We start from the raw sequence: 21,370 nt of genomic DNA on the forward strand, positions 1-21,370 counted from the left end.
CCCTCTTCTCTCCCCCGCCGGCGTTCGCCTCCGCGGAGGTGGTCCGGATGACCACCACCACCGGGCGCCGGCCTCCTCTGCGGCCGCCGACGCGCAGCACAAGGGGTCTCAGGCAAGCGCCGTCTCTCTCTCTCTCTCTCTTTTTCGGGTGGAAGCGCCGTTTTTTCTTTGGGTTTGGAATGCGGGCCGATTTTACTGGGCCACCGGAAAATGCTTTTTTCCCTGGGGATTTGGTTACCGATTCGGCCCAAGTGCACAGGCCCAGTTGACGTTTCCGTCAACATTGGTTGTGGGCTCTATATAAACTGAATATTTTTCCTCCCGCTCTCTTTCTTCTACCTCCGCCTCGTTCTTCCAGAAGAAATAGTTTGTTTCGTTCGTCTCCTTCGGTCCTCCCCCCTCCAGTTCCAATGCAGTCCCCTGCTCCGGCGAGCTCGAGCTCGCCGTCTTCCCCCATGCCGTCTTTCCCTGAGAGCATGGTGGGGAAGACTCTCCAGTTGCTCCTTCCGTACCACGACGCCATCATCAGGGGCGTCGAGCGCAGCAAGGACGACAAGCTCACCCGTGTCAAGATCGAGGCTCTGCCCGGGGTTGCGTTTTCCGCTGGAGAACTGCGACTGGAGAGCACGGAAGGGCTGAAGTTTGTAGGTGCTCTCCACATGGACGACGTCTCAGGGCACGAGTGCACGCTTACAGTCCATGACGACCAAGGTCATAACCAACCTTCTCTCTTCTTGGTTCTTGTCAAATGTCAACTATTTGTCGTGGATTTCGTTCTTGGATTCCAAGAACGGCTTCCGCATTGGTTCTTGTCAAGCATTTGTCTTGGGTTTCGTTCTTGGAATCCAAGAACGGCTCCCACGTTGGTTCTTGGAGTTCAAGACCTGGACAAGGTCGCTCCTCTTGGTGCAATGCAAGCCACACTTGATCAGAAAGTAGCATTGTCTAGTGCTCTGTTGTTTCTGTTCTCTTTTCTTGGATTTCGTTCTTGGAATAGGTGCTCCCACCTTAGTTCTTAGAGTTCAAGAACTAGCCACAGTTGCTCTTTTTGGTGCATGTTTATATTAGGAAATTCTAATGTCTGTTATAGCCTTATTTTCGCCCATTAACTTCATTGTTTTGGAAAGTTAATGGTGGATTGTTTGCGTCTGGTGATTAAACGTGGCAGAAAACTGGTTAAGCACTACGTTTCTGTTTTCACCGGGAAGATGATCGTAAGTGGCCACAACTAATTAAGCTGGTTCCTTAGACCTTAGAAAAACAAATATTAGTGGGATGTAGATGCATTTTTAGTACAGGCAAATGCAGTTACCAGCGAGATATGCTATTTCTGTATATGAAACTGAATCTTGCTACTTTTTTCTTTTCTTTCAAAGGGCTATTTCTCTTCTCTTCTGCAGCTGATTAATCCTTTCTTCTATTGTTAGTTAATTATCCTGATTATTTCTTTGTTATTTCGCATAGTGCACTATTGTGGCTCTTGCACAGAAGTGAGAGTCCCAGCTTTCCCCCCATTTTCAGAGACCATGGTAGGGATGACAGTCCGCTTCTCTGGGTCAGATCCCTACTCCATTGAGGTTGATGTCCGACGAGTAGACAGGCGGGATTCTGTTACCATCGTATATCTTTGGACGGGTGTCGTCTCCCTTCATGCCTGCAGTGGTGACATGGTTATACTGAGGTCCACAGATACCTCGGACAGATGGCAGGGAGACATCGGATATTGGCCAAACCCTAGCTTTACTGCTAAATCTGAGAAGAAAGAAAAAGATGGAAGTAAAACTGACCAAAGTTTCTATGGACAACACTTTGAGAGGGATGTCTTGATTTATGTGCGAGATGAGCAAGGCAAGGCTCATTTCTTCCTTGATTATGTTGCCAAATGTTCATTTTACTTTATTGATCTGTTTGTTTAATTCTGCAAAAGGCTGACCATCTTCTTTTGCTGCAGTGTGCATAGGCAGTAAACTGTCACTGTGGCTACCAAATACGAAGATATTGATTAAGCCAGCACCAAATTGTCCTGCTAACATTAAGATCTTACATGTGAGACAATTTTCCGAGACTCTTATTTGTTGTTACCATGCCTTAGCAAATTATATTTCTTATGCGTCTATTTCTTAATAGAAATTGGGTTCATATGTGTTGGTCGACTTAGAATGGTTGATTTTTGAATTTGTTGTAACCAATGCCTATAGTATTGAAACTTTTCTCATGGTTCTCTTAAACCAAAAAGGCCGTTTGCCTAAAAAAGCAAACTCAAAAGGCCGTTTTATATAGAAGACCTATTACCAAGAACAAAAATTCACAAAGGTGCATGTACGAATGTATTTCTTATAATTACAGTTTGACATTCTTCTGATAGTGCTAATATTCAGACCCTAAATACAAATAGTCTATGTTATTTTCACTGTATAAGCTGCCACTCAACTTTTTTTTTTTTTTGGATATCCTCCTTGTTCTATTAGGTCTTGTTCCCCTACATTATCTTCAAACTGACCACTTGTGTTGTGCTATTTTATGTTAACACTTCATGTCTTGAGACCATCAACATTCTTGCCATTTTTGTGCTTTCCTTGTGGCTGCAGTAACAGTAGATTTTCTTTTTGCCATAGCAGACATTTGAGTCATCATCTTCAAGCCTTTTTTTTTGCTTGAACCGCTTTCTTGTTCGTGTGTTTTCCTTCTCTCTGGCACACTTGTCTCGGTGCATTAATGCTTTGAGTCCATCTGATATTACAACAGATCTTTTATCTATTTGTTATGTCATTCCAGTCCTCTGATTAGTATTCATGTTGACTTATAGGGCAAGTCTTCCCAGCGAAATCGCAGGTCATCTAAACAGAAAGAATGTCAAGGTAAATATCAAACTGAAGTTCATAGCTCTATCATTATGTATATGACTCTAATCCTTACACCCTCCCCCTCTCACCTCCGTTCTATTCTGATTTCAATGATGCAGCTGAGCAGAAAATTAAAGTTGCAATAAATGGTAAACTTCCAGAACTTCGGTCATGTACTTAGTGTGATTAAGTGAGACCTATGATGATTCCAGTTGTTCTCTTCTCAGGTTATGGAAAGATTCGGAGGGCGCTCGCTAGAGCAGCTTTGCAGAGTGAAGGCGTTGCCCTTGTTGCTGTCAATGATCTATCTGGAGGAGACGAAATTGTATGCATTATAACTATCCTAACATGAATAGATTGCACGTCGCCCAGATTTATTACTGTACTGCTTACATATATTCGTATGCACATGCAGAGTTGTATGTTTAGGGATATATGGGACTTTGGAGTGAAAAACTGTACCTGTGATATTCTTAAGGGGGTCGATTTGTACAAGGAAAGGTATGGAGTTATTTTTTACAATTTGTATGCTCGTTCTGTTCTATTGTGTATCTAATCTTTGGTATACCGTGCACTGTAGCAATCCTGCTGCAGTCCCTTGGTACATGAGCGGTGCCCAGTTTGTTGTGGAGACTAGCGAGTGTACTCAGGATGCTGACCATTACAAGGTATAAATAATCTCTTCTCTATTGCTTTACACTGTCTTGGCTTGCACATTCTTTGATTTTCTGTCCCCTATGGTCCGTGTTTCTGTTCTGCCTGCTGTTTCAATATATGATTGTTTTAGCCTGCACATATTTGATTTTATTTTGTTTTGAACTGGGGTTGTGCATTAATTTGGGATCAAAGATTCATTACAATCACGCTAGTCAGTCCCCGGCACGCAGGTTGGGATTGCGCCATGCATAACACCCGCACACAACTCCCTCGACCTTGCTGGGCAAGGTCATGAGCAACACAATTGCCCAATATTTTAATTTGGCTTATCTTGAGTTTTTAGAAATTCTGAAGGATCAGTCTTGCATCTCTGCATATAGAACTGATGTATGATCTACTTATCCAATCTCATTAAGCTCCTCCACGAAGTCACTCTCAGTATGGATAGGTCCATTCTTAATCAGATGTGCTTTACGAATCCCTTCTAAGCACGCCACGGCTTCAGTAGTTTCTGCACGTGCACAATTCATCAGAGCTACTTTGTGATTCTCTTTATCCGACTGGAATTTTCCAATTTTCATGCGCCCTTCCCAGACATGCCAGTCCAAAGTATTTTTCATCTAGTCCTATTTGATTTTCTGTTCTGCTATGGCCCATGTTTTTGTTCTGCCTGCTGTTTTTGTTAGTTATGTCCAGACCTTGTAAAATTCATGCTCTTAGCCTGCACAGTTTTTACTTCGATATATTTGAGTTTCCTTTCTTCTATGGCTACTTTTTGTCTCATATTTTGTCCCAAACATTTTCAGAACCGTGCGTCTTCGTATAGCCGCTGTTCGGATCTCAAGCTCTTTGAACCTCTTGAAACAATAGTTGGCCGCTCATCGACCACTCCCAACAGTTCGAGGGCCCCAATTCTGCGGATCGAACCGGTCACCCCAAGTGATGCCAAGGTGCGTCCTTTTGCTCGACTGTAAATCACTTTTCCTTGAAAGTTTCTTATTGCCATTTCGTGCAAATTATAGGCTGTGCGGGACTGTTTCCCCCTCTGGATGCGTGAAGAAGTTGGCTCAGTAGTTTGTGTCCAGGGGGTTGATATGACTTTTGAGTTGGCAGGGACGGATATGATGATACTGAGTAACACCCAGTAAGTCTGTCTTAGTTTCTCTCACCTTTCTGTTGCTCCTTTAGTGCCAAGCTTATCTGTTTCCTGGTTTTCTTTTGCCACAGACCTAGCTTGAACTTCGCGCCGCTTCTGAGATGGTGCTTTGACATGCTGAGCCAGATCCCAGAAGCAGGGGAATGTCACGTCCAGACGAGTGAAAAGCCACGGCGGACCTAAGGCTTCAGCGTGGAAATGAGTTCTCCTGTGTACATTGATGGTGATTGGATAGTGTATAGACATTCGATAGCCCATAACCTCGACACTCGAAGCCCATAGCCTCCAGTACATACATGTATTGATAGCCCATAGCCTCCTGTGTACATTACCAGTAAATGAGCTCTCACACTTGACATTCGGTTCAGTTGGTCCTTGGATAAATGAGCGATTCTTCTGAATTTTCTCCTTTCTCAAGCTAGTCTGCAGATCTTCTTATTGCAACTTCATTCACACTCAGTTCTGTCATATTGGCATTTTATGTACAAAGTGCTTGCTAGTTGCATCTGATCACTCTATACTCAGGAGCACCATTGTTCCAATGTAAAATGTTTCCAGTTGTTTGGGCAGGAAACTGTAGAGATCTCGGTCTAGATAAATGTAGCCGTTGGGTGTAAATTTTGTTAGAAGACCTCTGAGTCAATCGTTAGTATACAATTTTGCAAATTAACTGTAATTTGTTCTTTGATGATTTTCGTTCAATGTAAACTAGGGCCGGAGATGGTGCTGTTTTTCAGTTGGGTGGGTGGGGGGGGTGGACCAGAACGCTCGCCTTTGTGATGGGAGAGGCAAAATAGTGAGACTAGACGACCTTGTCTCTCGCGGTACTTTAGACGAGAAGATAGTAGTAGAAGTATAGCATCGGTGCTTGTAGTCGTCGCTACAACAAATGTGCCCGACTCCGACGATGAAGGGGCGATGACGATTGCGCGCCTTCGACACGCTTCAGTGTTTGTAGCTGCCGCTAGATGGTCTATTGATCTGGATGTAAATTTTATTATTCCTGGTGTTTGTTGTGCTGCTATTATTAAAGATGAATAGATGAAAAAAATTCTCGCAAAAGAAAAAAAACATCCGATCAACAAGAAACGAGGCAGCACTCCCATGTGTAGATCGATTAAATAAATCTCACACACGGCAAAACTAATCCTCACGCTAAAGATCGCAAAAGCTCATGATGTTGGAGTCCCCTGACTTGGGACCTCTTCCGTGTTTCTATCGACTTTGATAACAAAATAGGTAAGTGCTAGGCGTCAGCCGCCGGCGCCTCGGCAGCCGTAGGATCGGGTGCCATCCAACGGCTTAACACCGTCCTTATATCATTAAAACAAAATTGTTGTTGCAGTACCTTATGCAATAAGTGTCTTGTTGCGGAAACATTTGTAACAAAGGTCTTGTTGTAGAAATATTTACAACAAAGGCTGTATTGCTCTCCCGCGAAAAAAGGCTGTGTTGCAGTTTTTTTTTCATCTTCATTTTTTGCACCATAGATGATATTGCAGACAAGTTTTGCAACATGTTCGATGTTGCATAAATTTTTGCAATGAAAGATGATATCGCAACATAGCACCGCCGTCGTTGTGGTCGTCGTTTGCAACTCCACTGTTGCAATTGCAACAGGAAAACGATCGGTAATGGTCGGGGATGACATGGAGGAGGTCAGGGGCGGCTGTGCCAAGCTTGGGCGCATCGCGACGGTCGACGGCCCTATGGTGGCCGACATTCATGATGGAGGCGGGCGACAGCATTGGCGCCCGCGCCCAACCCGGATGCAACGACATTGAGTCCCATATCACCTGCTACCTCATCTCCCATGGCCGAGCTGCCTCCTTATCCATTCGTCACATAGAAGAGAGAGATCGAAGAAGAAAGGAAGGGCCCACATAGGACATATGCGTCACACGGACGAGGCGGCGGGCTGAAGCCAAGCGGTTCCGTAACAAGAAATATAAGTTCTTTTTACGAACCATGGTATTCCAAAAAAAAAAATACTTTGCATCCAAGTTCCAAACGCACCCTAAATATTCATCCTACAATTTAACATGGACTTTCCTACACCTACGTAAACTTACGTCGTATTGGCTAAATTGGCTGAAATTTGGTTCGACGAAAATGAGGCCCAGGCCCACACCATGAAAATCAGGGGGGCCTGATTAGTTTAGAAAGGACATTAACGTAGGATTACATAGATAGATTACGTAGGTCTATCATTATTGATTTAGGATGTTAATAACTACCGAACATTCGGGCTGGGAGACCCCCAACCCGAACGAGTCGTTCATTACATCATGGGGAACCTACCGAACAATTTAGTTCGGTCAGAAAATGTCCAGTCCCAAAAAAAAGTGAGGCACAACCCAACTGCATACTGATGCGCTAAAAAAAGCCCGAAAACGCAAAAAAAAACAATGAGAAAAATTTCTTAACTTTGCCATCTTTCAATACACAAATGTAAAAGGCAGAAAAACTTCACATGGCAAGTTAAACTAAAATTTTCCATGTGAATAAAAGTATTTTTTCCATGGCAAAAATTGAGTAAAATTTTCCATGGCAAAAAAATGGAGTAAATTTTGCCATGGCAAAAATGAACTAAATTTGCCATGAAAAATTGCCATGGGAACACAAGTATATTTACCATGCTACATAGTAAAAATTTGCAACGTTCCAGAAAATGTAAATTTGCCATCATATTTAAATTAAAATTGCCATGCTCTTTAAAATAAATTTTCCATGGCAAAAATAAAGCAAAATTTGCATCATTAAAAGTATGCCATGGCAAAAAGAAGGACTAAATTTTGCCATGGCAAAAATCGTGTGATTTTGCCATGGTAATAAATTAAAAAATTGCAATGGCTACACAAGTATATTTGCCATGCTACATATTAAAATTTGTCATGTTCTGGAAATGTAAATTTGCCATCATATTTAAATTTAAATTTCCATGCTCTATACAATAAAATGGCCATGTAAAAAAACTGCGTGAAATTTGACATGTCACTAAGAGTAAAAGGATGCCGATAACGGCCGAACTCGGTCTGGGAGGCACCAGACTGAACGTATCGTTCGGCACGGGAGCAGGGATCGACCGAACTGTTCTGTTCGATACGAACAGCCTCTCAGCACGAACGCCTGACCAGACAGGCCCAATACTAGCTTCCTGGCCCAAACAAAAATCCCTTTGCACCAAAAATATAGAGAAAAATGTTGACAGATGTAAAACTAGTAGAGAAAAGACTGTACAATACAGAAAATTCAGAAAATGATACTGCATTAGGATTGACAATGAGTGATTAATTGCCAACTGAGACACACGAAAAATGGCTACCTTCAGTACGTTACAAAAATAAAACATGCATGATAAATAAAGAAAATTTAGTACAAAATTGTGATGACGAATATGAACAAAGGCAAAAATGTTACACGTGGCAAGTTTTACAAATTTTATTTTCTAAAAAATACATGGCGAGTTTTTTTGGGGGAGGGGGTGTTAATTTTTAAAAAGTAAGTACTTGTAAATTTCCCATTGTACACTGCAAAAAATTGCGTATTAAAATATAAATGAAAAAACCTACGGAATGTTGCCATGATCTTATGATAGAAATGCATGGGCTATAATGTCATGGCATGATCCATAGACTAAAATGTAGACTACAAAATGCCATGATCCACACAATAAAATTTCCATGATGCATAGACTTAATTTGCCATGGTCCTGTGCAAAAGAAGTTTGCCATGTTGCAAAAAGGAAGAAAGAATGGTCATGGTGCATATAGTTAAATTTGCCATGATCATAACCAAAATCATATTAAAATTTGCATATATTTGACATGGCAAAAAAAGTAAAATCAGCCATGTTAATAAAGGGCAAATGAATAGTAAATCTTGCCATGGCAATAAAAGCTAAAAATTGCCATGGGAATTTAGGTAAAATTTCCATGTGAATAAAAGGTAAATTAGCCATGGCAAATAAAAAGTTAAACTCGCCATGGCAACAAAAAAAATAAAAAACTGCCTTGGGAATTTACGTAAATTCTCCATGGCAAATTCACTAAAAAAATTGCCATGGCAAGAAAAGTTTGACATCGGCTTGAAAAAAGAAACTTGCCATGGGCATGTTAGTGAATTTGCCGTGGGACATCTAGTGAATTTTGCCATGCAAATTCACAAAAAAAAATTGCCATGGTAAGAAAAGTTTGACATTGTCTTGAAAGAAGAAAGTTTCCATGGCAAGGAAAGTTTGGCATCGGCTTGAAAAAAGAAACTTGCCATGGGCATGTAAGTGAACTTGCCGTGGGACATCTAGTGATGAAGTTTGAAATCGTCTTGAAAAAAGAAGTTTCCATGGCAAGAAAAAGTTTGACATCGACTTGAAAAGAGAATCTTGCCATGGCAAGAAAAGTTTGACATCGGCTTGAAAAAACCAAACTTGCCATGGGCATGTTTTTGAATTTGTCGTGGGAGGTCTAGTGAATTTTCCATGGCAAATTCACTGAAAAAATTGCCATGGTAAGAAAAGTTTGACATTGTCCTGTAAAATTGCCATGATGATCTACTAAAAATTTGCCATCGTCTTGGAAATTAAAGTAAATTTGACATGCAAATACATGAAACTATAATTTGCCATGGTGTATAAACTAAATTTGTAGTTGCCAATTACTAAATTTACCATAATCAAAAATGAAAATAAAACTGCCATGCTTAATTAACGAGAAAATAAAATTTGCCATGATTTGTTAACTAAATTTGCCATGGTCAAAATACTAAAATAACCATGACCAATGAAATAAATTTGCCAGGGTTAATAAAAATGAAATTTACCAACTTCATCAGTAGCAGCATCGATCTACAAAGGAACAAAGTGCGAACCAGATTACTTAGATGAGTTTCAGAGTCATGCATAGCCATCAATAATACCATGAACCCACACAAACATTAGTTGACGAAGCATATTGCATCTAGAATCCTGCGACACTAGCAATAACAAAATGAAACATCTTCTGTTGGTACCTGTCGCAGTCTATGCTGCCCTTGGCATTGAACCTGAACCCCAGCGCAAGATCCTGCTCACCAACCAAGCCCATCAGACCCCAGCGCAAGATCCTGCTCACCGCCTATCAGACCCGCGCACACGAGAGCAGCAGACCAGCTGGCTGCGCACAAGCTGCTCGACGAATTGCACCCAGGAGAGGAGGGCGGGCCTGGTAGAGGCGGGCGAAGACGGCATCCTGGTGCAGGAGGCGGCACTCGGTGGATTGGGTGCACGACACGGCTGCCTCAAGCTCCCTGGTGGCGGAGCGACTTGCTTGCACAGAAGATGATGCGAGACCGCGCGCGTCGTGCGCCTCCACGCGCTCGATCCAGCCGCCGCATGCCCGGCTCCCTCGTCGTTGCCACCGCCGCCGACGACCTTGAGGAGGATCGTCGAAGAGTTGGAGAGGGGGACGGGGCGTGGCAAAGGTTGCTTGCCACCAGCGTCCATGGCCTCCACCCGCAAAATCCAGAGCTCCCCCGTCGATGGACGGAGGCGGGGAACGACGAGGCAAGCGAAAGCGGGCTGCAGGGGCCGCCGGAACTGGCCATAGAGGGCGTGGCGGGCCTGGCCACAATCGAGCTCGACCTCGAGGTGAGCCCGCGAGATCCCATGGAGGGAGATTCACTCTTCGGCGACGAGAGGACGCTGTCGGGGAGGACTCCATCGTGTCTCCCCCATCACGGACACGTCCATGCCGCTGTCCCAGGCAGCTCGTTGACGGGCCTCCACCTCCACTCTCCTCCGCAACGCACGCCGGGAAACTCCGGAATCGCCGCTACCTCCGCCCATGGAGAGCCGCAAGGTCGCTCGGGATTTTGCTCTATGGGAGTGTGGGGAATGGATGAGGTGAAGGAGACAGTGTGGTGGGCCAGTGAAAAAGAAAGGGCGTTCGGGAGACTTCGCCCTCATCCCGAACGAGCCGCTGGGATGACGTGGCCAGCCAGGAGCGTCAAGATGTGTGCGTTTCGATCCAATGACAATGAGCACGTTCTGGACGAGAAGCTAAAACATGGCACGTTCGGGATTTATTGATTCCGTTGATTTACGGATTTGCTATTTAACAGTCGACTGTTATTCAATTCGTCAACATTCAAATCGTTGTCCGTCCGTTGTCGCGTGGAGATTCGCGCTGGGCTGTCTGGTCTTCGGGCTTGTTTTTTCTGTCGGGTCCGGTTTTTTTGTCCCAGCCCGTTACCGCTCCGCGCCCCTCCTCTCCGCCTCTTTCGGTTTTGGTCCTTTTTTGAATTTTGGGTGTGGTTTTCCCCTTTCATTTGAGCGGTACTGTAGCGATAAGGGAGAGAGGCGATAGCGAGGCAAAGGGAGGAATAGGCGCTCGGGCGATGGAGGCAATCCCTTTCTGTTCATGTCGATTCCCAGATCCCCCACCTGTGGAGCTTGATTTCTCTCTCATTTCCCTTTGATTCTCGCCTCCTGCGGTTGGTTGGTCTCTCAATTTCTCTCTCGAGCGCGTGATTTTGTTCATTTCTCGGTGTGTAGCTTCGAGATCTAGGGGTCGGTTGCTGATGTGATTTTGTTAGGGTTCGTGGTAGGCGTGTGTTGTGATCCGGGGCCGTGTTGTTGTAGATTCATGGTAGGTGCTTGTAGTTTTAGTGGTTCGTTTTGGTACGCGTTCTCCCGCTGTCGTTCATCATCTACTTCGTGTTGTCCGCATTTTTGTTCCTCTTCTGCTCGTGGTAGGTTCAACGTGTTCAGTTTCTATGATTCAGATAAATGTATGGATCAGTTATAGGGTTTTGAGATGGGAGTTTTTGTGGTTTTGGGTTTGTGATTTGCGTTGGTAGGTGGTTTGTTTGTTCGCTGGTAGATGGGTGTTGCCTCCCTTGTCCGTGTTGGTTTCTAGGTTTCCTCTTATGCCCTCTGTTGCAGGTCCCTTCTGTCATGTGAGTGGATAAATCGCTCTTAGTGTTGGTTTAGATGTACTTAGGTTCCTTCTTCTTAATGCCATGGTAACTGTGTGTGTGATGCAGGTTTTGCATCTTTTTCCTTGTGCCTAGTGTTGATGTGTATCCCCATAGTTTTAGTGTCATACATTAGAATTACTGTGTATTTTTGCATGAGTCTTACTGTGTAATCCACATAGTTTCAGTGTGCAAATTGCAAATCTAGTTTCTATTTATTCCAGTAGATCATCCCAGTAGAGTCTGATGCCATTGAAATGTTTCTGTTTATGTTAATTGTCATGCATCTTATTTTCCACGAATTACTATGGAATTTAACTATGATTTACACTATAATATAGGACAGTTTTCCACTGTATGCCCAATATTGCACTGTAATTTACCAACTGTAGTATACCCCAGAATTACAGTGTAATTTCTATGCTTCATCACTGTATCTACCCCAGATTTACACTGCAATTTATATGCTTCAGAACTGTAATCAGATGTGGATTTACCTCTAAATTGTTGTAGGGCTTACACTGTAATATACCGCAGATTTACACTGTAATTTGTATGCTTCAGCACTGTAAATGTTGTATGCTTTACACAGTATTTTTTGGACTGAGTATAGTGGATTTTTACCTCTGAATTGATGTAGGGCTTACACTGTAATATACTGCACATTTACACTGTAATTTGTATGCTTCAGTACTGTAAATTTGTAGGTCTTACACAGTATTCGTCAGATGATTTACCTCTCATTTTTACAGTGTGATTTCCATGCTTTTTAGCTCTGTACTTCATGTAGTTTCTTGCATTTTTGTTTTCTTCTTTTCATGTGCAAGTGTCTCTGTTGCAGTAGTATTGAGCGAGGTCCTGTTTTTCACTCTGTAATTACTAGTATTTTTTGCCTCAGACTTACTATGCAAATTGCATGGTAGTTTCTATGTAAGTCAGCCCATAGTTTCAGTGTTTTTTCACATAATTACTAGTATTTACTGTGTATTTTTGCCCCATTTTTACTGTGTAATTCATCATGTAGTTTCAGTGTAATTTACTATAAAATTATTTTGTAATTCATCATGCAGTTCCAGTGTAATTCCATGTAGAATTACTGTGTAAATCATGCCGTATTTTTACTGTGTAATTTACTATAGAATTACTGTGTAATTCATTATGCAGTTTCAGTGTAATTCATTAATGCAGTTTCAGTGCCGTAGTTTTACTGTGTAATTCTGCTATGTAATTCCTGACTATGCCCCCTGATTCCAGTGTAATTTCCCCTAGAATTACGATGGTTTACATTGTAGCTACAGTGTATATTCCCAGATTTTTTGCAATGTATTTACATTGATTCAGTTATGTAATCTCTCATGCTAATTTTCACTGTACCCCTATTCTTTCTTCTGAATTTTTACAGTGTACCCCTAGTTTTACTGTGTTGCTTATTATATGTATTTTACAGTGTAATTTTTGCCCTAATTTGCAGTGTAATATTCATGCTTTTAGCACTGTGATTTATAGGTTTAGTTTATGAGTGGTTGCAAATGGGTTTACATATCTTCAAGGATTGTCGCTCTGTTTGCAAGCTTGACCTGTCGCAATTTGTTTATGAGTGGTTGTTGTCTAGTATTAAGAAATTCAAGGATTCTACTAAAGTTGCTTCGAAAAGCTCTGTGACGTTTGGTGGCTGCCATTACGCCTTTGCTGTAAGTTTTTTCCATATGTAGCTCATTCTATTTTGTGTAGTGTCTTTTTCTTTGTTTTTTAACTCCGTTTGTGTTTGTTGTTATAGGTTTCTTTCCTTGATCATCTCAATTTCGGTCTCTACTCTGTCCCTGATGTCAAGCCTCGTGTACTAGCATGAAGAGGTAACAAAGTCAAGCAGTTTGCAGAGCTTGATAGAATAATAACCGCTCTTACGGGAAGAGGCCACTGAAGGCTTTTTGTCCTACAGTTCATTTGCAGGTATTTGTTTGTGTATTATTCATTTTCTTTATTGCTATTGATTATGTTTTATTTCTTCTGGTGTGTGTGAACTTGTTTAGCATGGAGGGTCATCGTCTTCAGTCACCTGCATTTTAGCATTTTGCTTCAGTCATAAATTTCTTACTAGTTTTCAACTTCTATGATATGTGTCTTCTTACTGAATTTTGTCTTCATGAACCCACCTGTTCCAAGTTCATGGTGCCAAACAGGTCTGCATGCCACCACGGGTTCTGTTCTGCTGCACATTCTTCATTTCGTGTAGCTTCGTTTTCCAGTTCTCCAAATGTCTGCACAAGAATACTAAAGTCGTAAGTTTCTCTCTTTTTTGTGTGAATTCATGATTTTTTTTCTACATTTCACTTCTCTTACTGTAGAATGTACTGATGGGTTGTTACTGGACTCCTCCCCTCTTAGTTGTGTTGTACCATTTGTTGAATGTACCTGTATGCAACATGTTCATTAAACTGGAGTTCTTGATGTAACAGTAGTACTAAATTAATAGTAATACTGAAATAGCTTTACTGAATTGCAAATGGGGAAGCTAAGTAATCAAACCGTCTTCCAGGCTGCTGAGATTTACAGGGGTTAGTTTCTTACCTTGTATATAATGTCTTGACTGTAGGAGCGCAGTATATGAAAATGATTCCTGCAATGTGTTTGTGTGTGAGTTTTTGCTTTTCTTGTACTGATCATTTCTCATTTAAGTGTTTTTCCACTTTTTTTGGTACTCACATTTAGGATGATATCTTCTATGACATTGACAGTAGATCGTCTTCTGTTATTGTTCTTGTCGTGCTCCCAATCTGCATTTCTGGAAAAGAAGTGTCAGTAACAGTACAATTTGCAGTAGTATTTTCACAGTGTACATACAGTAGGTTTGTTCCAGTCTAAGTTTTGATGCATCAACATTCATACACTGAAATTTCTATGGAATTTTCCACTGAAAATTCCATGCAATTTCCACTGTAATTTCTGCAATTTCCATTGTAATTTCTATGCATTTTGCACTGGAAATTACTATGTAATTACTAGGGGATTTTGCACTGTAATTCTTGGTCTGTTTAGCCAGTTTTTAGTGTAATTACTAGGGGGATTTTCCACTGTAATTCTTGGCGTGCTATTGTTCTTTCCATACTCAATCAAGCAGTATGTGTTCTTGCAGTGTAAATTATAAAACTATCCAAGTTCTGCCTACTGCTAGTGATGAATTATTTCCAGAGTATCTAGTTTTTGTCTACTGATTGTTTCTTAACCTGTATCTAGTTTCTCTGACGCATTTTGTTTTTGCAGATTTTCCTTGTAAGAGAGGTGAAGGGGGTGAAGAATTGAAGTGCTAGGGGGTAGCAGTAGTTTTTTGTTCCTGGCCTGTTGATTTTCCTGGGATTTCCCCAATTGCCTAAGCGGGTGAAGAATTGAAGCTGCTGTTGTTCCTTCTTGCTTTTCTCTAGGTAAACCTTCACCTTCCTCTCCAGGTTCACCCCTGTCTCCCATGGATGCCTGCCTTATCTGATTTTGATCTGCTCTTTGTTCTTCTCCCCCTTCTTCCATGGCCATCAGCCTGATTTGTTTCTTTCTTTTGTGGTGTGTGTTAGGCGAGATCTCTGCTGCTGTTATGTAGGAGGGGTTGGAGAGTTCCCAAGAGGCCTGCGTTTCTGTGGGTAGCAAGTTGATGGCCAGCTGTTTGCTGTAGTCCAGCGAGGCTGCCGAGCAGCGAGGTTTGGTGGTGATGCCGGTTTAGTTGAAACCGGGTCAGGGTTTTGCCCGACTCGTTTAACCCGAAATGAGAAAATAAACAGTGGCCGGTGGGGGATGGGGGTTTGGGACAAGGGCATGTGTCATCTGTTCATTGGTTGGGGAATTTGAATGTCGTTGAATTGAAAAACAGTCAAATGTCAAATAGACAGTCTCAATTAACATGGTCTTTGTCCAAATTAATCGGACTCCGGGTTGCAGTTGTTTCACCGTCTACGAAACGATCTCGTAGCTAGGAACCCACCACATATACGCGCGCGTGAAATCAGGTTGTCTCCTACAATCCTACGTACGCGAGCTCATAAAGTCATAAGTTCTTGATATAGGTTTTTGAATCGACGATCGATCGCGCGATGGCGGAGGCAAGGCCGTCGTCGAGTTTCCCAGTCGACTGGGATGGTCTTCCTACAGATCTACTGAGGAGCATCGGCGAGCTCCTCGATGTGCCTTGCTGCATACGGTTCCGCGGCGTGTGCCGGTCCTGGCGCGCGGCTCTCCCCGCGATGCCGCCGCCGTGGCTGGTGATCCCCGACGGCGGCTACCCCACCTTGATGGACCACTTCACGTTCGTCTCCCTCCCGACGCGCGGCTGCGCACTCTGGGCACTTCCGGGCTCGCGCTGCGTCGGCTCCAGCGCCGGCTGGCTCGCCCTCCTCGACCCTAGCATGAGCGTCACGCTACTGAACCCCCTGACAAACGCGCAGGTCCGCCTTCCGCCGCTCCGGCGAGACGGACACCTCTATCCGAGCCCCTTCGGCGTCAACTCCGACGGCTCGCCGGAGTACTTCCACGCAGGTCCGCGGCCAGACAAACGCATCTGCACCGTGCAGTATAAGTTGATCCAGAAGGTGGCCTTCTCCGCCAACCCCACCGTCCAGGACCACGCGGTCGCCGTCCTCTGCCGCTACGGGCTCGGCCTGGCGTTCACGAGAGCAGGCCTAGACGGCTGGCAGTGGCTGCACTGGCCTGACGCTGCCGGCCGCGGCGGACCGGACGTCGGCGAGCTCTACGGCGGCAGCAACACAGACCTTGACATCGTGTACCACGACGGCAAGTTTTACTACATGACACGGTGCGGGCAGATATGGACCCTCGACGCGGATGCGGACGCGCCTACCCCCGTCACGCCGGTGCCGTTCGTCAAGTGCCGCCCTAAGCTTGGTCCCGACCACCGCCGCTACGGGAAGCATCTCGTCTTCGCCCAGGACGGCATGCTGCACGTGGTGTGGAGCGACGGCCCCGGTCTGCCTTTGGAAACACGAGACAGGCTGATGCGAATGCATGTTCAGACCTACCATCCAGGCGGCTCCCGGCCCCGGCGCTGGAGGAAGGCGCGGCACTTGAGTGGCCGAGCCTTCCTCATCGGCAGCCGCAGCCACTCCCTGGCGGTGCCGGCGTCTGTGGCGTCCGCACCGTCGACGTGGATAAGGCCCAACTGCGTCTACTTCACCTGCATTATGCCAGGATCCGACTATATTAATGGAGAGTCCGTGGAGGTGCTGCCTCCGGAAATTTGGGAGTTCAACGTCAAGACCGGTGTCTTCCGGGAGTGCGACAGACGAGACATCCCGGATTCGGATTGGCTCGAGTGGCCAAAAGCTATCTGGTTTACGCCTTCCTTGTTGTAATCCTAGAGTTGTATGTACTATATAATCAGTCCGATGTGTTATACGTAACAGTCACGTGTGATTTTCTCAAACCTTCAGGCCTTGTTCTGTTATATGGGATTTGTTTCCCAAAGGAACCAATCGAGGCAGGGATTTAGTGGATCCCTCTCTGTCACTCAGATCCTAATAGCTAGGATTTCTGAAATTGCATCAAATTATTTCCCCTTCATCTAAAATAGCTAGGATCCTAATAGTTAGGGATTGATTAGTATTGCGATGGCGAAAATGTTCACTTTAGCTACATTTCAGTCAGCTGACTTTTCACTTTGTGGTCAATCGATTTTCTTTTCGTTGGATGTGCTTTGAGATGTGTGTTGTTTTCATTTTCTGCTGTTTAATTATGTTATTGGGTTGGGCTGTGTGAAATCGATTGACCCCTATTTTGGGTCAGTCGAATTGCTTCTTGGGATCGTTTTTGTTCTTCTGGATTGCGCTTTTCTTTTTTCTTTGTTACCTTTTTGTTATTGGTTATTTTTTGGTTTTGTTGGTTTTTGGCCGCGTGTAATTATATACATACAAATACTATATAATATGTGACCAAATTTCGTAATTATATGATTATTTTTGCATATTACGATAAAGTTCAACTTTGGTGCAAAGTTGTGCCCAAGTTTTTTTTTATTTTCTCTCTTCTTAAAGGAAATACCAATGCCTCCATTCCATTTTAGAATTTTTTTTTGATATTGTTTGTCTTTATTTCATTTCATTCTACTTTAAGGTTAACTAGATGACTTGTTGCGCCAAATGGCGCAGAGACCCGCTAAAGCCATGTTGTCGATGAAAATAATTTCATTTTGCAAGGACATATTATGGCGCAGAGACCCGCTGAATTCATGTGCGCGTTGAAAAAAAAACAACCCTCTTTAATAAAAAAGAATGGAAACTGCTGTCTACAATGAGATGTCCACATACTTTTAAATTTATCTCCGAGCCAAATGGGCGTAGAGTCCAATTTGACACTATGTTAAAACCGCTTTATGTGATTTGAAAGTCGGTGTTAGTGTTATGTCTTTCTCTTTGTATCGTAGACTTTCACTATGCTGCGTGCCGGTCATATGCTCTTTCTCCTTCTTTACAGTAGATAGCCACATCAGCAAAAAATATAACTATTACTAAAAGACTCAACACTCGACCATCGCATATTTCACGCATTTCCGGTCATGTTCCTTCTAAGTCGCGCATATTTCACGCGAGCGCACGCGCTATTTGTGTGTAACTACCATGTGGTTCTAGTATTTTAGATAACAAAATGGAATTCCCTTATATGTTGGTGTCCACCACCTTCCCCAACCGAGGTGGAACTAAAGCAAGGAGCAACATGAAGCAATTATGTGTTGCCGTGACCGATTCTCGCATGCGCCAGCCCCTAATTGCAGCTCCGGTGGCCATACATCCATTGGTCACATGCCAAACCCGTTGGCTTCATTAAAAAAAAAGAGGCGGAGTCAATGCGGCTCCACCACATGTGCTCGTCTGCAAATTAAATGATTAATTACTAGTATGAAGCTATCTTTTCTGCCTACATGAGTCCTTAGTCGTGCAGGGTTCATGGTTCTAGTATTAGTATTTCTCTCCTTTTTCCTTTTCTCTTGGGCTAGGATATTTATTATTAGTCTTTTTCTGGATAGTCTTGTTCAAATATGTATTATATATCTGGCTACCGAGTACTTAGGCCGTGCAGGATTGATACGAGTATTAGTATTTGTTTCTTTTTCTTTTTGGCTAGGATGTCTTTTCATGTATCTATTTTCTTTTATTTATTTATTTATTATTTAGTCTTTTACTGGAATTCATATTTATTTCATCTTTTCCAATAGGTATTAGTATTCGTTTCTTTTTCACAAGCCTCTACGGCTATTTCTCGCATAGCGTTGTTATCGTAAACTCCCAACGTAAAAAATACTTGTCATAGAGATAGATAAAAATAAACGTATCTAAAATTAAAATACATCTAGATACATCTATTTCTTCAACAAGTATTTTCGGACAGAGGAGGTATAAGAAAGGGTATAAGAAACCCCCCACCAAGAGTGTTACAAGTTGTTACACTCTTTTTCAGATAGCCTCCACGACTATTTCTACTAAGCTCCCCATCGCAGCGTGGCCGGCCTTGAACATCAGCTGCTTCAACCACAACACCCGGTGCACCATCAACAATGTCGGCAATGAGGAAGGATCCGGGGCCATTCACAACTTTTATTTCTTATTTATCAACCAATCTTTTCATCGGTCAAACACCGTACAACTGCCATGTAAATTATAAGATGTATGTCCAAGAAAAATGCTGTGGGTATAAGAACACATGCGAGGGAATTATAACACAAAAATGAGAAGGAACGAGAAATGCAATAGAACATGAGAAAAGCTGACATTGCCTCAAGAAATGACACCGAGTATGCTTTATTTCTGCATGATCCAGACAATTTGACATGCATGGTACAAGGAGAAAAGCAATACACAAATCACAGCAAATCCAGTTTATATGAAGGCACGTCTCCTCCCAACAGCATACTACTCTTGTTTGAAAATTCACTGCTTTGCAAGGTTCACATTCAAGGAAATATAAAGGGAACCAAGCGGCGCTATCAAACTGGATCGCTCCGCCCTACCGAATATAAAACTTCACTATCACAACTGGATCCTCCTTGCTCTCACTTATGCTCGGATCACAACTGGATCTGATCAGCAGAACCACCTCGCCCGACTGTATCTCGCACCTGCGCCACGCCCAAAGAAAAGAAGATGTTCAATTTTGGTAGAGTCCAAACACACAGATCAAACATTATTTAGTCTAAGCTAAGATATCCAATCTACTTGATCTAGTCCAAACAAACAGATCTATATCATTAGTAGTACAAGATTACTAAACAACCACCTGTCATCCGTACATAGAGAAGAGGCATCCCAATCACCTTGGCATACAATTTAGCACGACAGGATGGTCGTGGGCACGTAGAGCATGAGAAAGCAGAGGAGAGGAATCGGTAGCTTACCACCTATGCCGAAAATCGAAGAAGATTCCGCCACCAGAGGGGCAGGGCGGGAGGCAACAGAGCGGAAGAAGAATCCCCAGCGCACACTACATGGCGGTTTTCCCTGATGACAAATCATTGATCTATGATGACTAGCACAAGATTTTATCAACAGCCATACAGGATACAGCCAACATAAAACAAATCCTTACACAACATTCTGGCAAGTCAAACGAATATGTGCATTCTACATTTTTTGGTATTTTCCAGCTTTAACCAGATGGAGCTGTTAGATTTTGGTGATTGGGCAATTTGGTATTTTCCAGCATATTCAGGTACTACACAAAACGCTAGCTAAAGATCCACCGGGTGCTACATTATAAGCACATTGGGAGCGTAAATAATTGTAACCATATACATATAAAATGACAGCAATGGAATCTCAATCCTCTGCTTTTATTTGTAATGTCTCTATTCCTCGATGATGAAAGCCCAAAGATCTATGAACCACCTCATGTTTGACTAGCCAATTAGATAACCAACCCTGCTGCATTGTCTTCATCTCTCCCTCTTTGTATAAATATTTCACATTTCGGATGCAAGTTTGAAAGATTGCCCTGCTTTTTATTTTTCTACACAAAAGAGCCCCTCTCCTAATTCACTAATTTGTAGGAAGGTACTGAACTTTTGGATTTGAAAAAAGCTTCAGAATATATATCTAATGTAGATGGTGATTGATAGAAGCGGCTTAAACTCTGGGTCAGACTACCAGCTTTTTAATTTACAGATTACTGCTTGACATTTTGAAAGAACACCTATGAAATTATGAATAAATAAACTTTGGAGGGGGGGGGTATCATTTTGGTCTAATGACTAGGGATGACTGGAACAAGATTTCCACAAAAGTTAAGTATTCAATCAATGATAATCTCAAGACACAAGCAACCAGTTATTATCACACTTCACAGGCTCGGGGAAATGATTACAAGCAAACTGGGTAGAAGTGAACATAAATAAAATTTAGCAGATCAACCTCTAACTTGGTAAACAACTTTGTTTGAACTTTGATTGCCTTGAGATTACAGACAAGAGCATGCATTGTTCATTCCACGCACAGACTGAATCAGCACATCATAAGCGACTAGATAACGCTGCTGGAATTAAATGGGACAACATAACAAGCACTTAAAAGGGAAGAGAGGAGAGGAGGTCATACCTCGGCATCTAGGACCCGCAGCATGTCGGGAGGGGGCTCAGAGATGATGCCATAGGGCCAAGGCAACCAGCAGTCCGCCAGTAGGTGGGGCCCATACACCTACACGGTCCATCTACCAGTCTTCTTGCCCCACCTCCACAAGATAAAAAACGACCTTCTAAGGGGCCGCAAGTCCACCATCTCCA

The 21,370-nt window shown here is 43.0% G+C and overlaps 2 protein-coding genes across 4 annotated transcripts; both read left to right on the forward strand.

The window, feature by feature from the left end:
• Positions 1–340: 340 nt before the first annotated feature.
• Positions 341–5,056, forward strand: LOC123096629 (uncharacterized; the record flags this gene model as incomplete). Its single annotated transcript, XM_044518390.1, is given in 11 exon segments — positions 341–711; positions 1,465–1,848; positions 1,952–2,046; positions 2,807–2,858; positions 2,963–2,992; positions 3,071–3,168; positions 3,259–3,344; positions 3,424–3,511; positions 4,307–4,450; positions 4,523–4,644; positions 4,728–5,056. Coding segments are annotated over 11 exon segments (1,582 nt in total), but the record flags the coding sequence as incomplete, so codon positions are not given.
• Positions 5,057–10,928: 5,872 nt separating this feature from the next.
• Positions 10,929–17,207, forward strand: LOC123096026 (uncharacterized). Of its 3 annotated transcripts, none has more exons than XM_044517607.1 (6): positions 10,930–11,128; positions 13,114–13,298; positions 13,385–13,557; positions 13,771–13,886; positions 14,869–15,026; positions 15,171–17,207. In XM_044517607.1, the coding sequence occupies exon 6, from the start codon at positions 15,684–15,686 to the stop codon at positions 16,956–16,958; it is 1,275 nt and encodes a 424-aa protein (XP_044373542.1). In that variant the 5' UTR covers positions 10,930–11,128; positions 13,114–13,298; positions 13,385–13,557; positions 13,771–13,886; positions 14,869–15,026; positions 15,171–15,683; the 3' UTR covers positions 16,959–17,207. The 3 variants fall into 3 exon arrangements, with proteins under 3 accessions (XP_044373541.1, XP_044373542.1, XP_044373543.1); XM_044517608.1 differs by having other exon boundaries at positions 10,930–11,124; XM_044517606.1 differs by having other exon boundaries at positions 10,929–13,298.
• The last annotated feature ends 4,163 nt before the right edge of the window (positions 17,208–21,370 follow it).

The sequence above is a fragment of the Triticum aestivum genome, chromosome 4D, assembly GCF_018294505.1.
Source record: "Triticum aestivum cultivar Chinese Spring chromosome 4D, IWGSC CS RefSeq v2.1, whole genome shotgun sequence".
NCBI lineage: Eukaryota > Viridiplantae > Streptophyta > Magnoliopsida > Poales > Poaceae > Triticum > Triticum aestivum.

Coding starts and splice junctions, on each gene's coding strand:
- LOC123096026 (XM_044517606.1), top strand. CDS start 15,684: ATGGCGGAGGCAAGGCCGTCGTCGAGTTTCCCAGTCGACTGGGATGGT.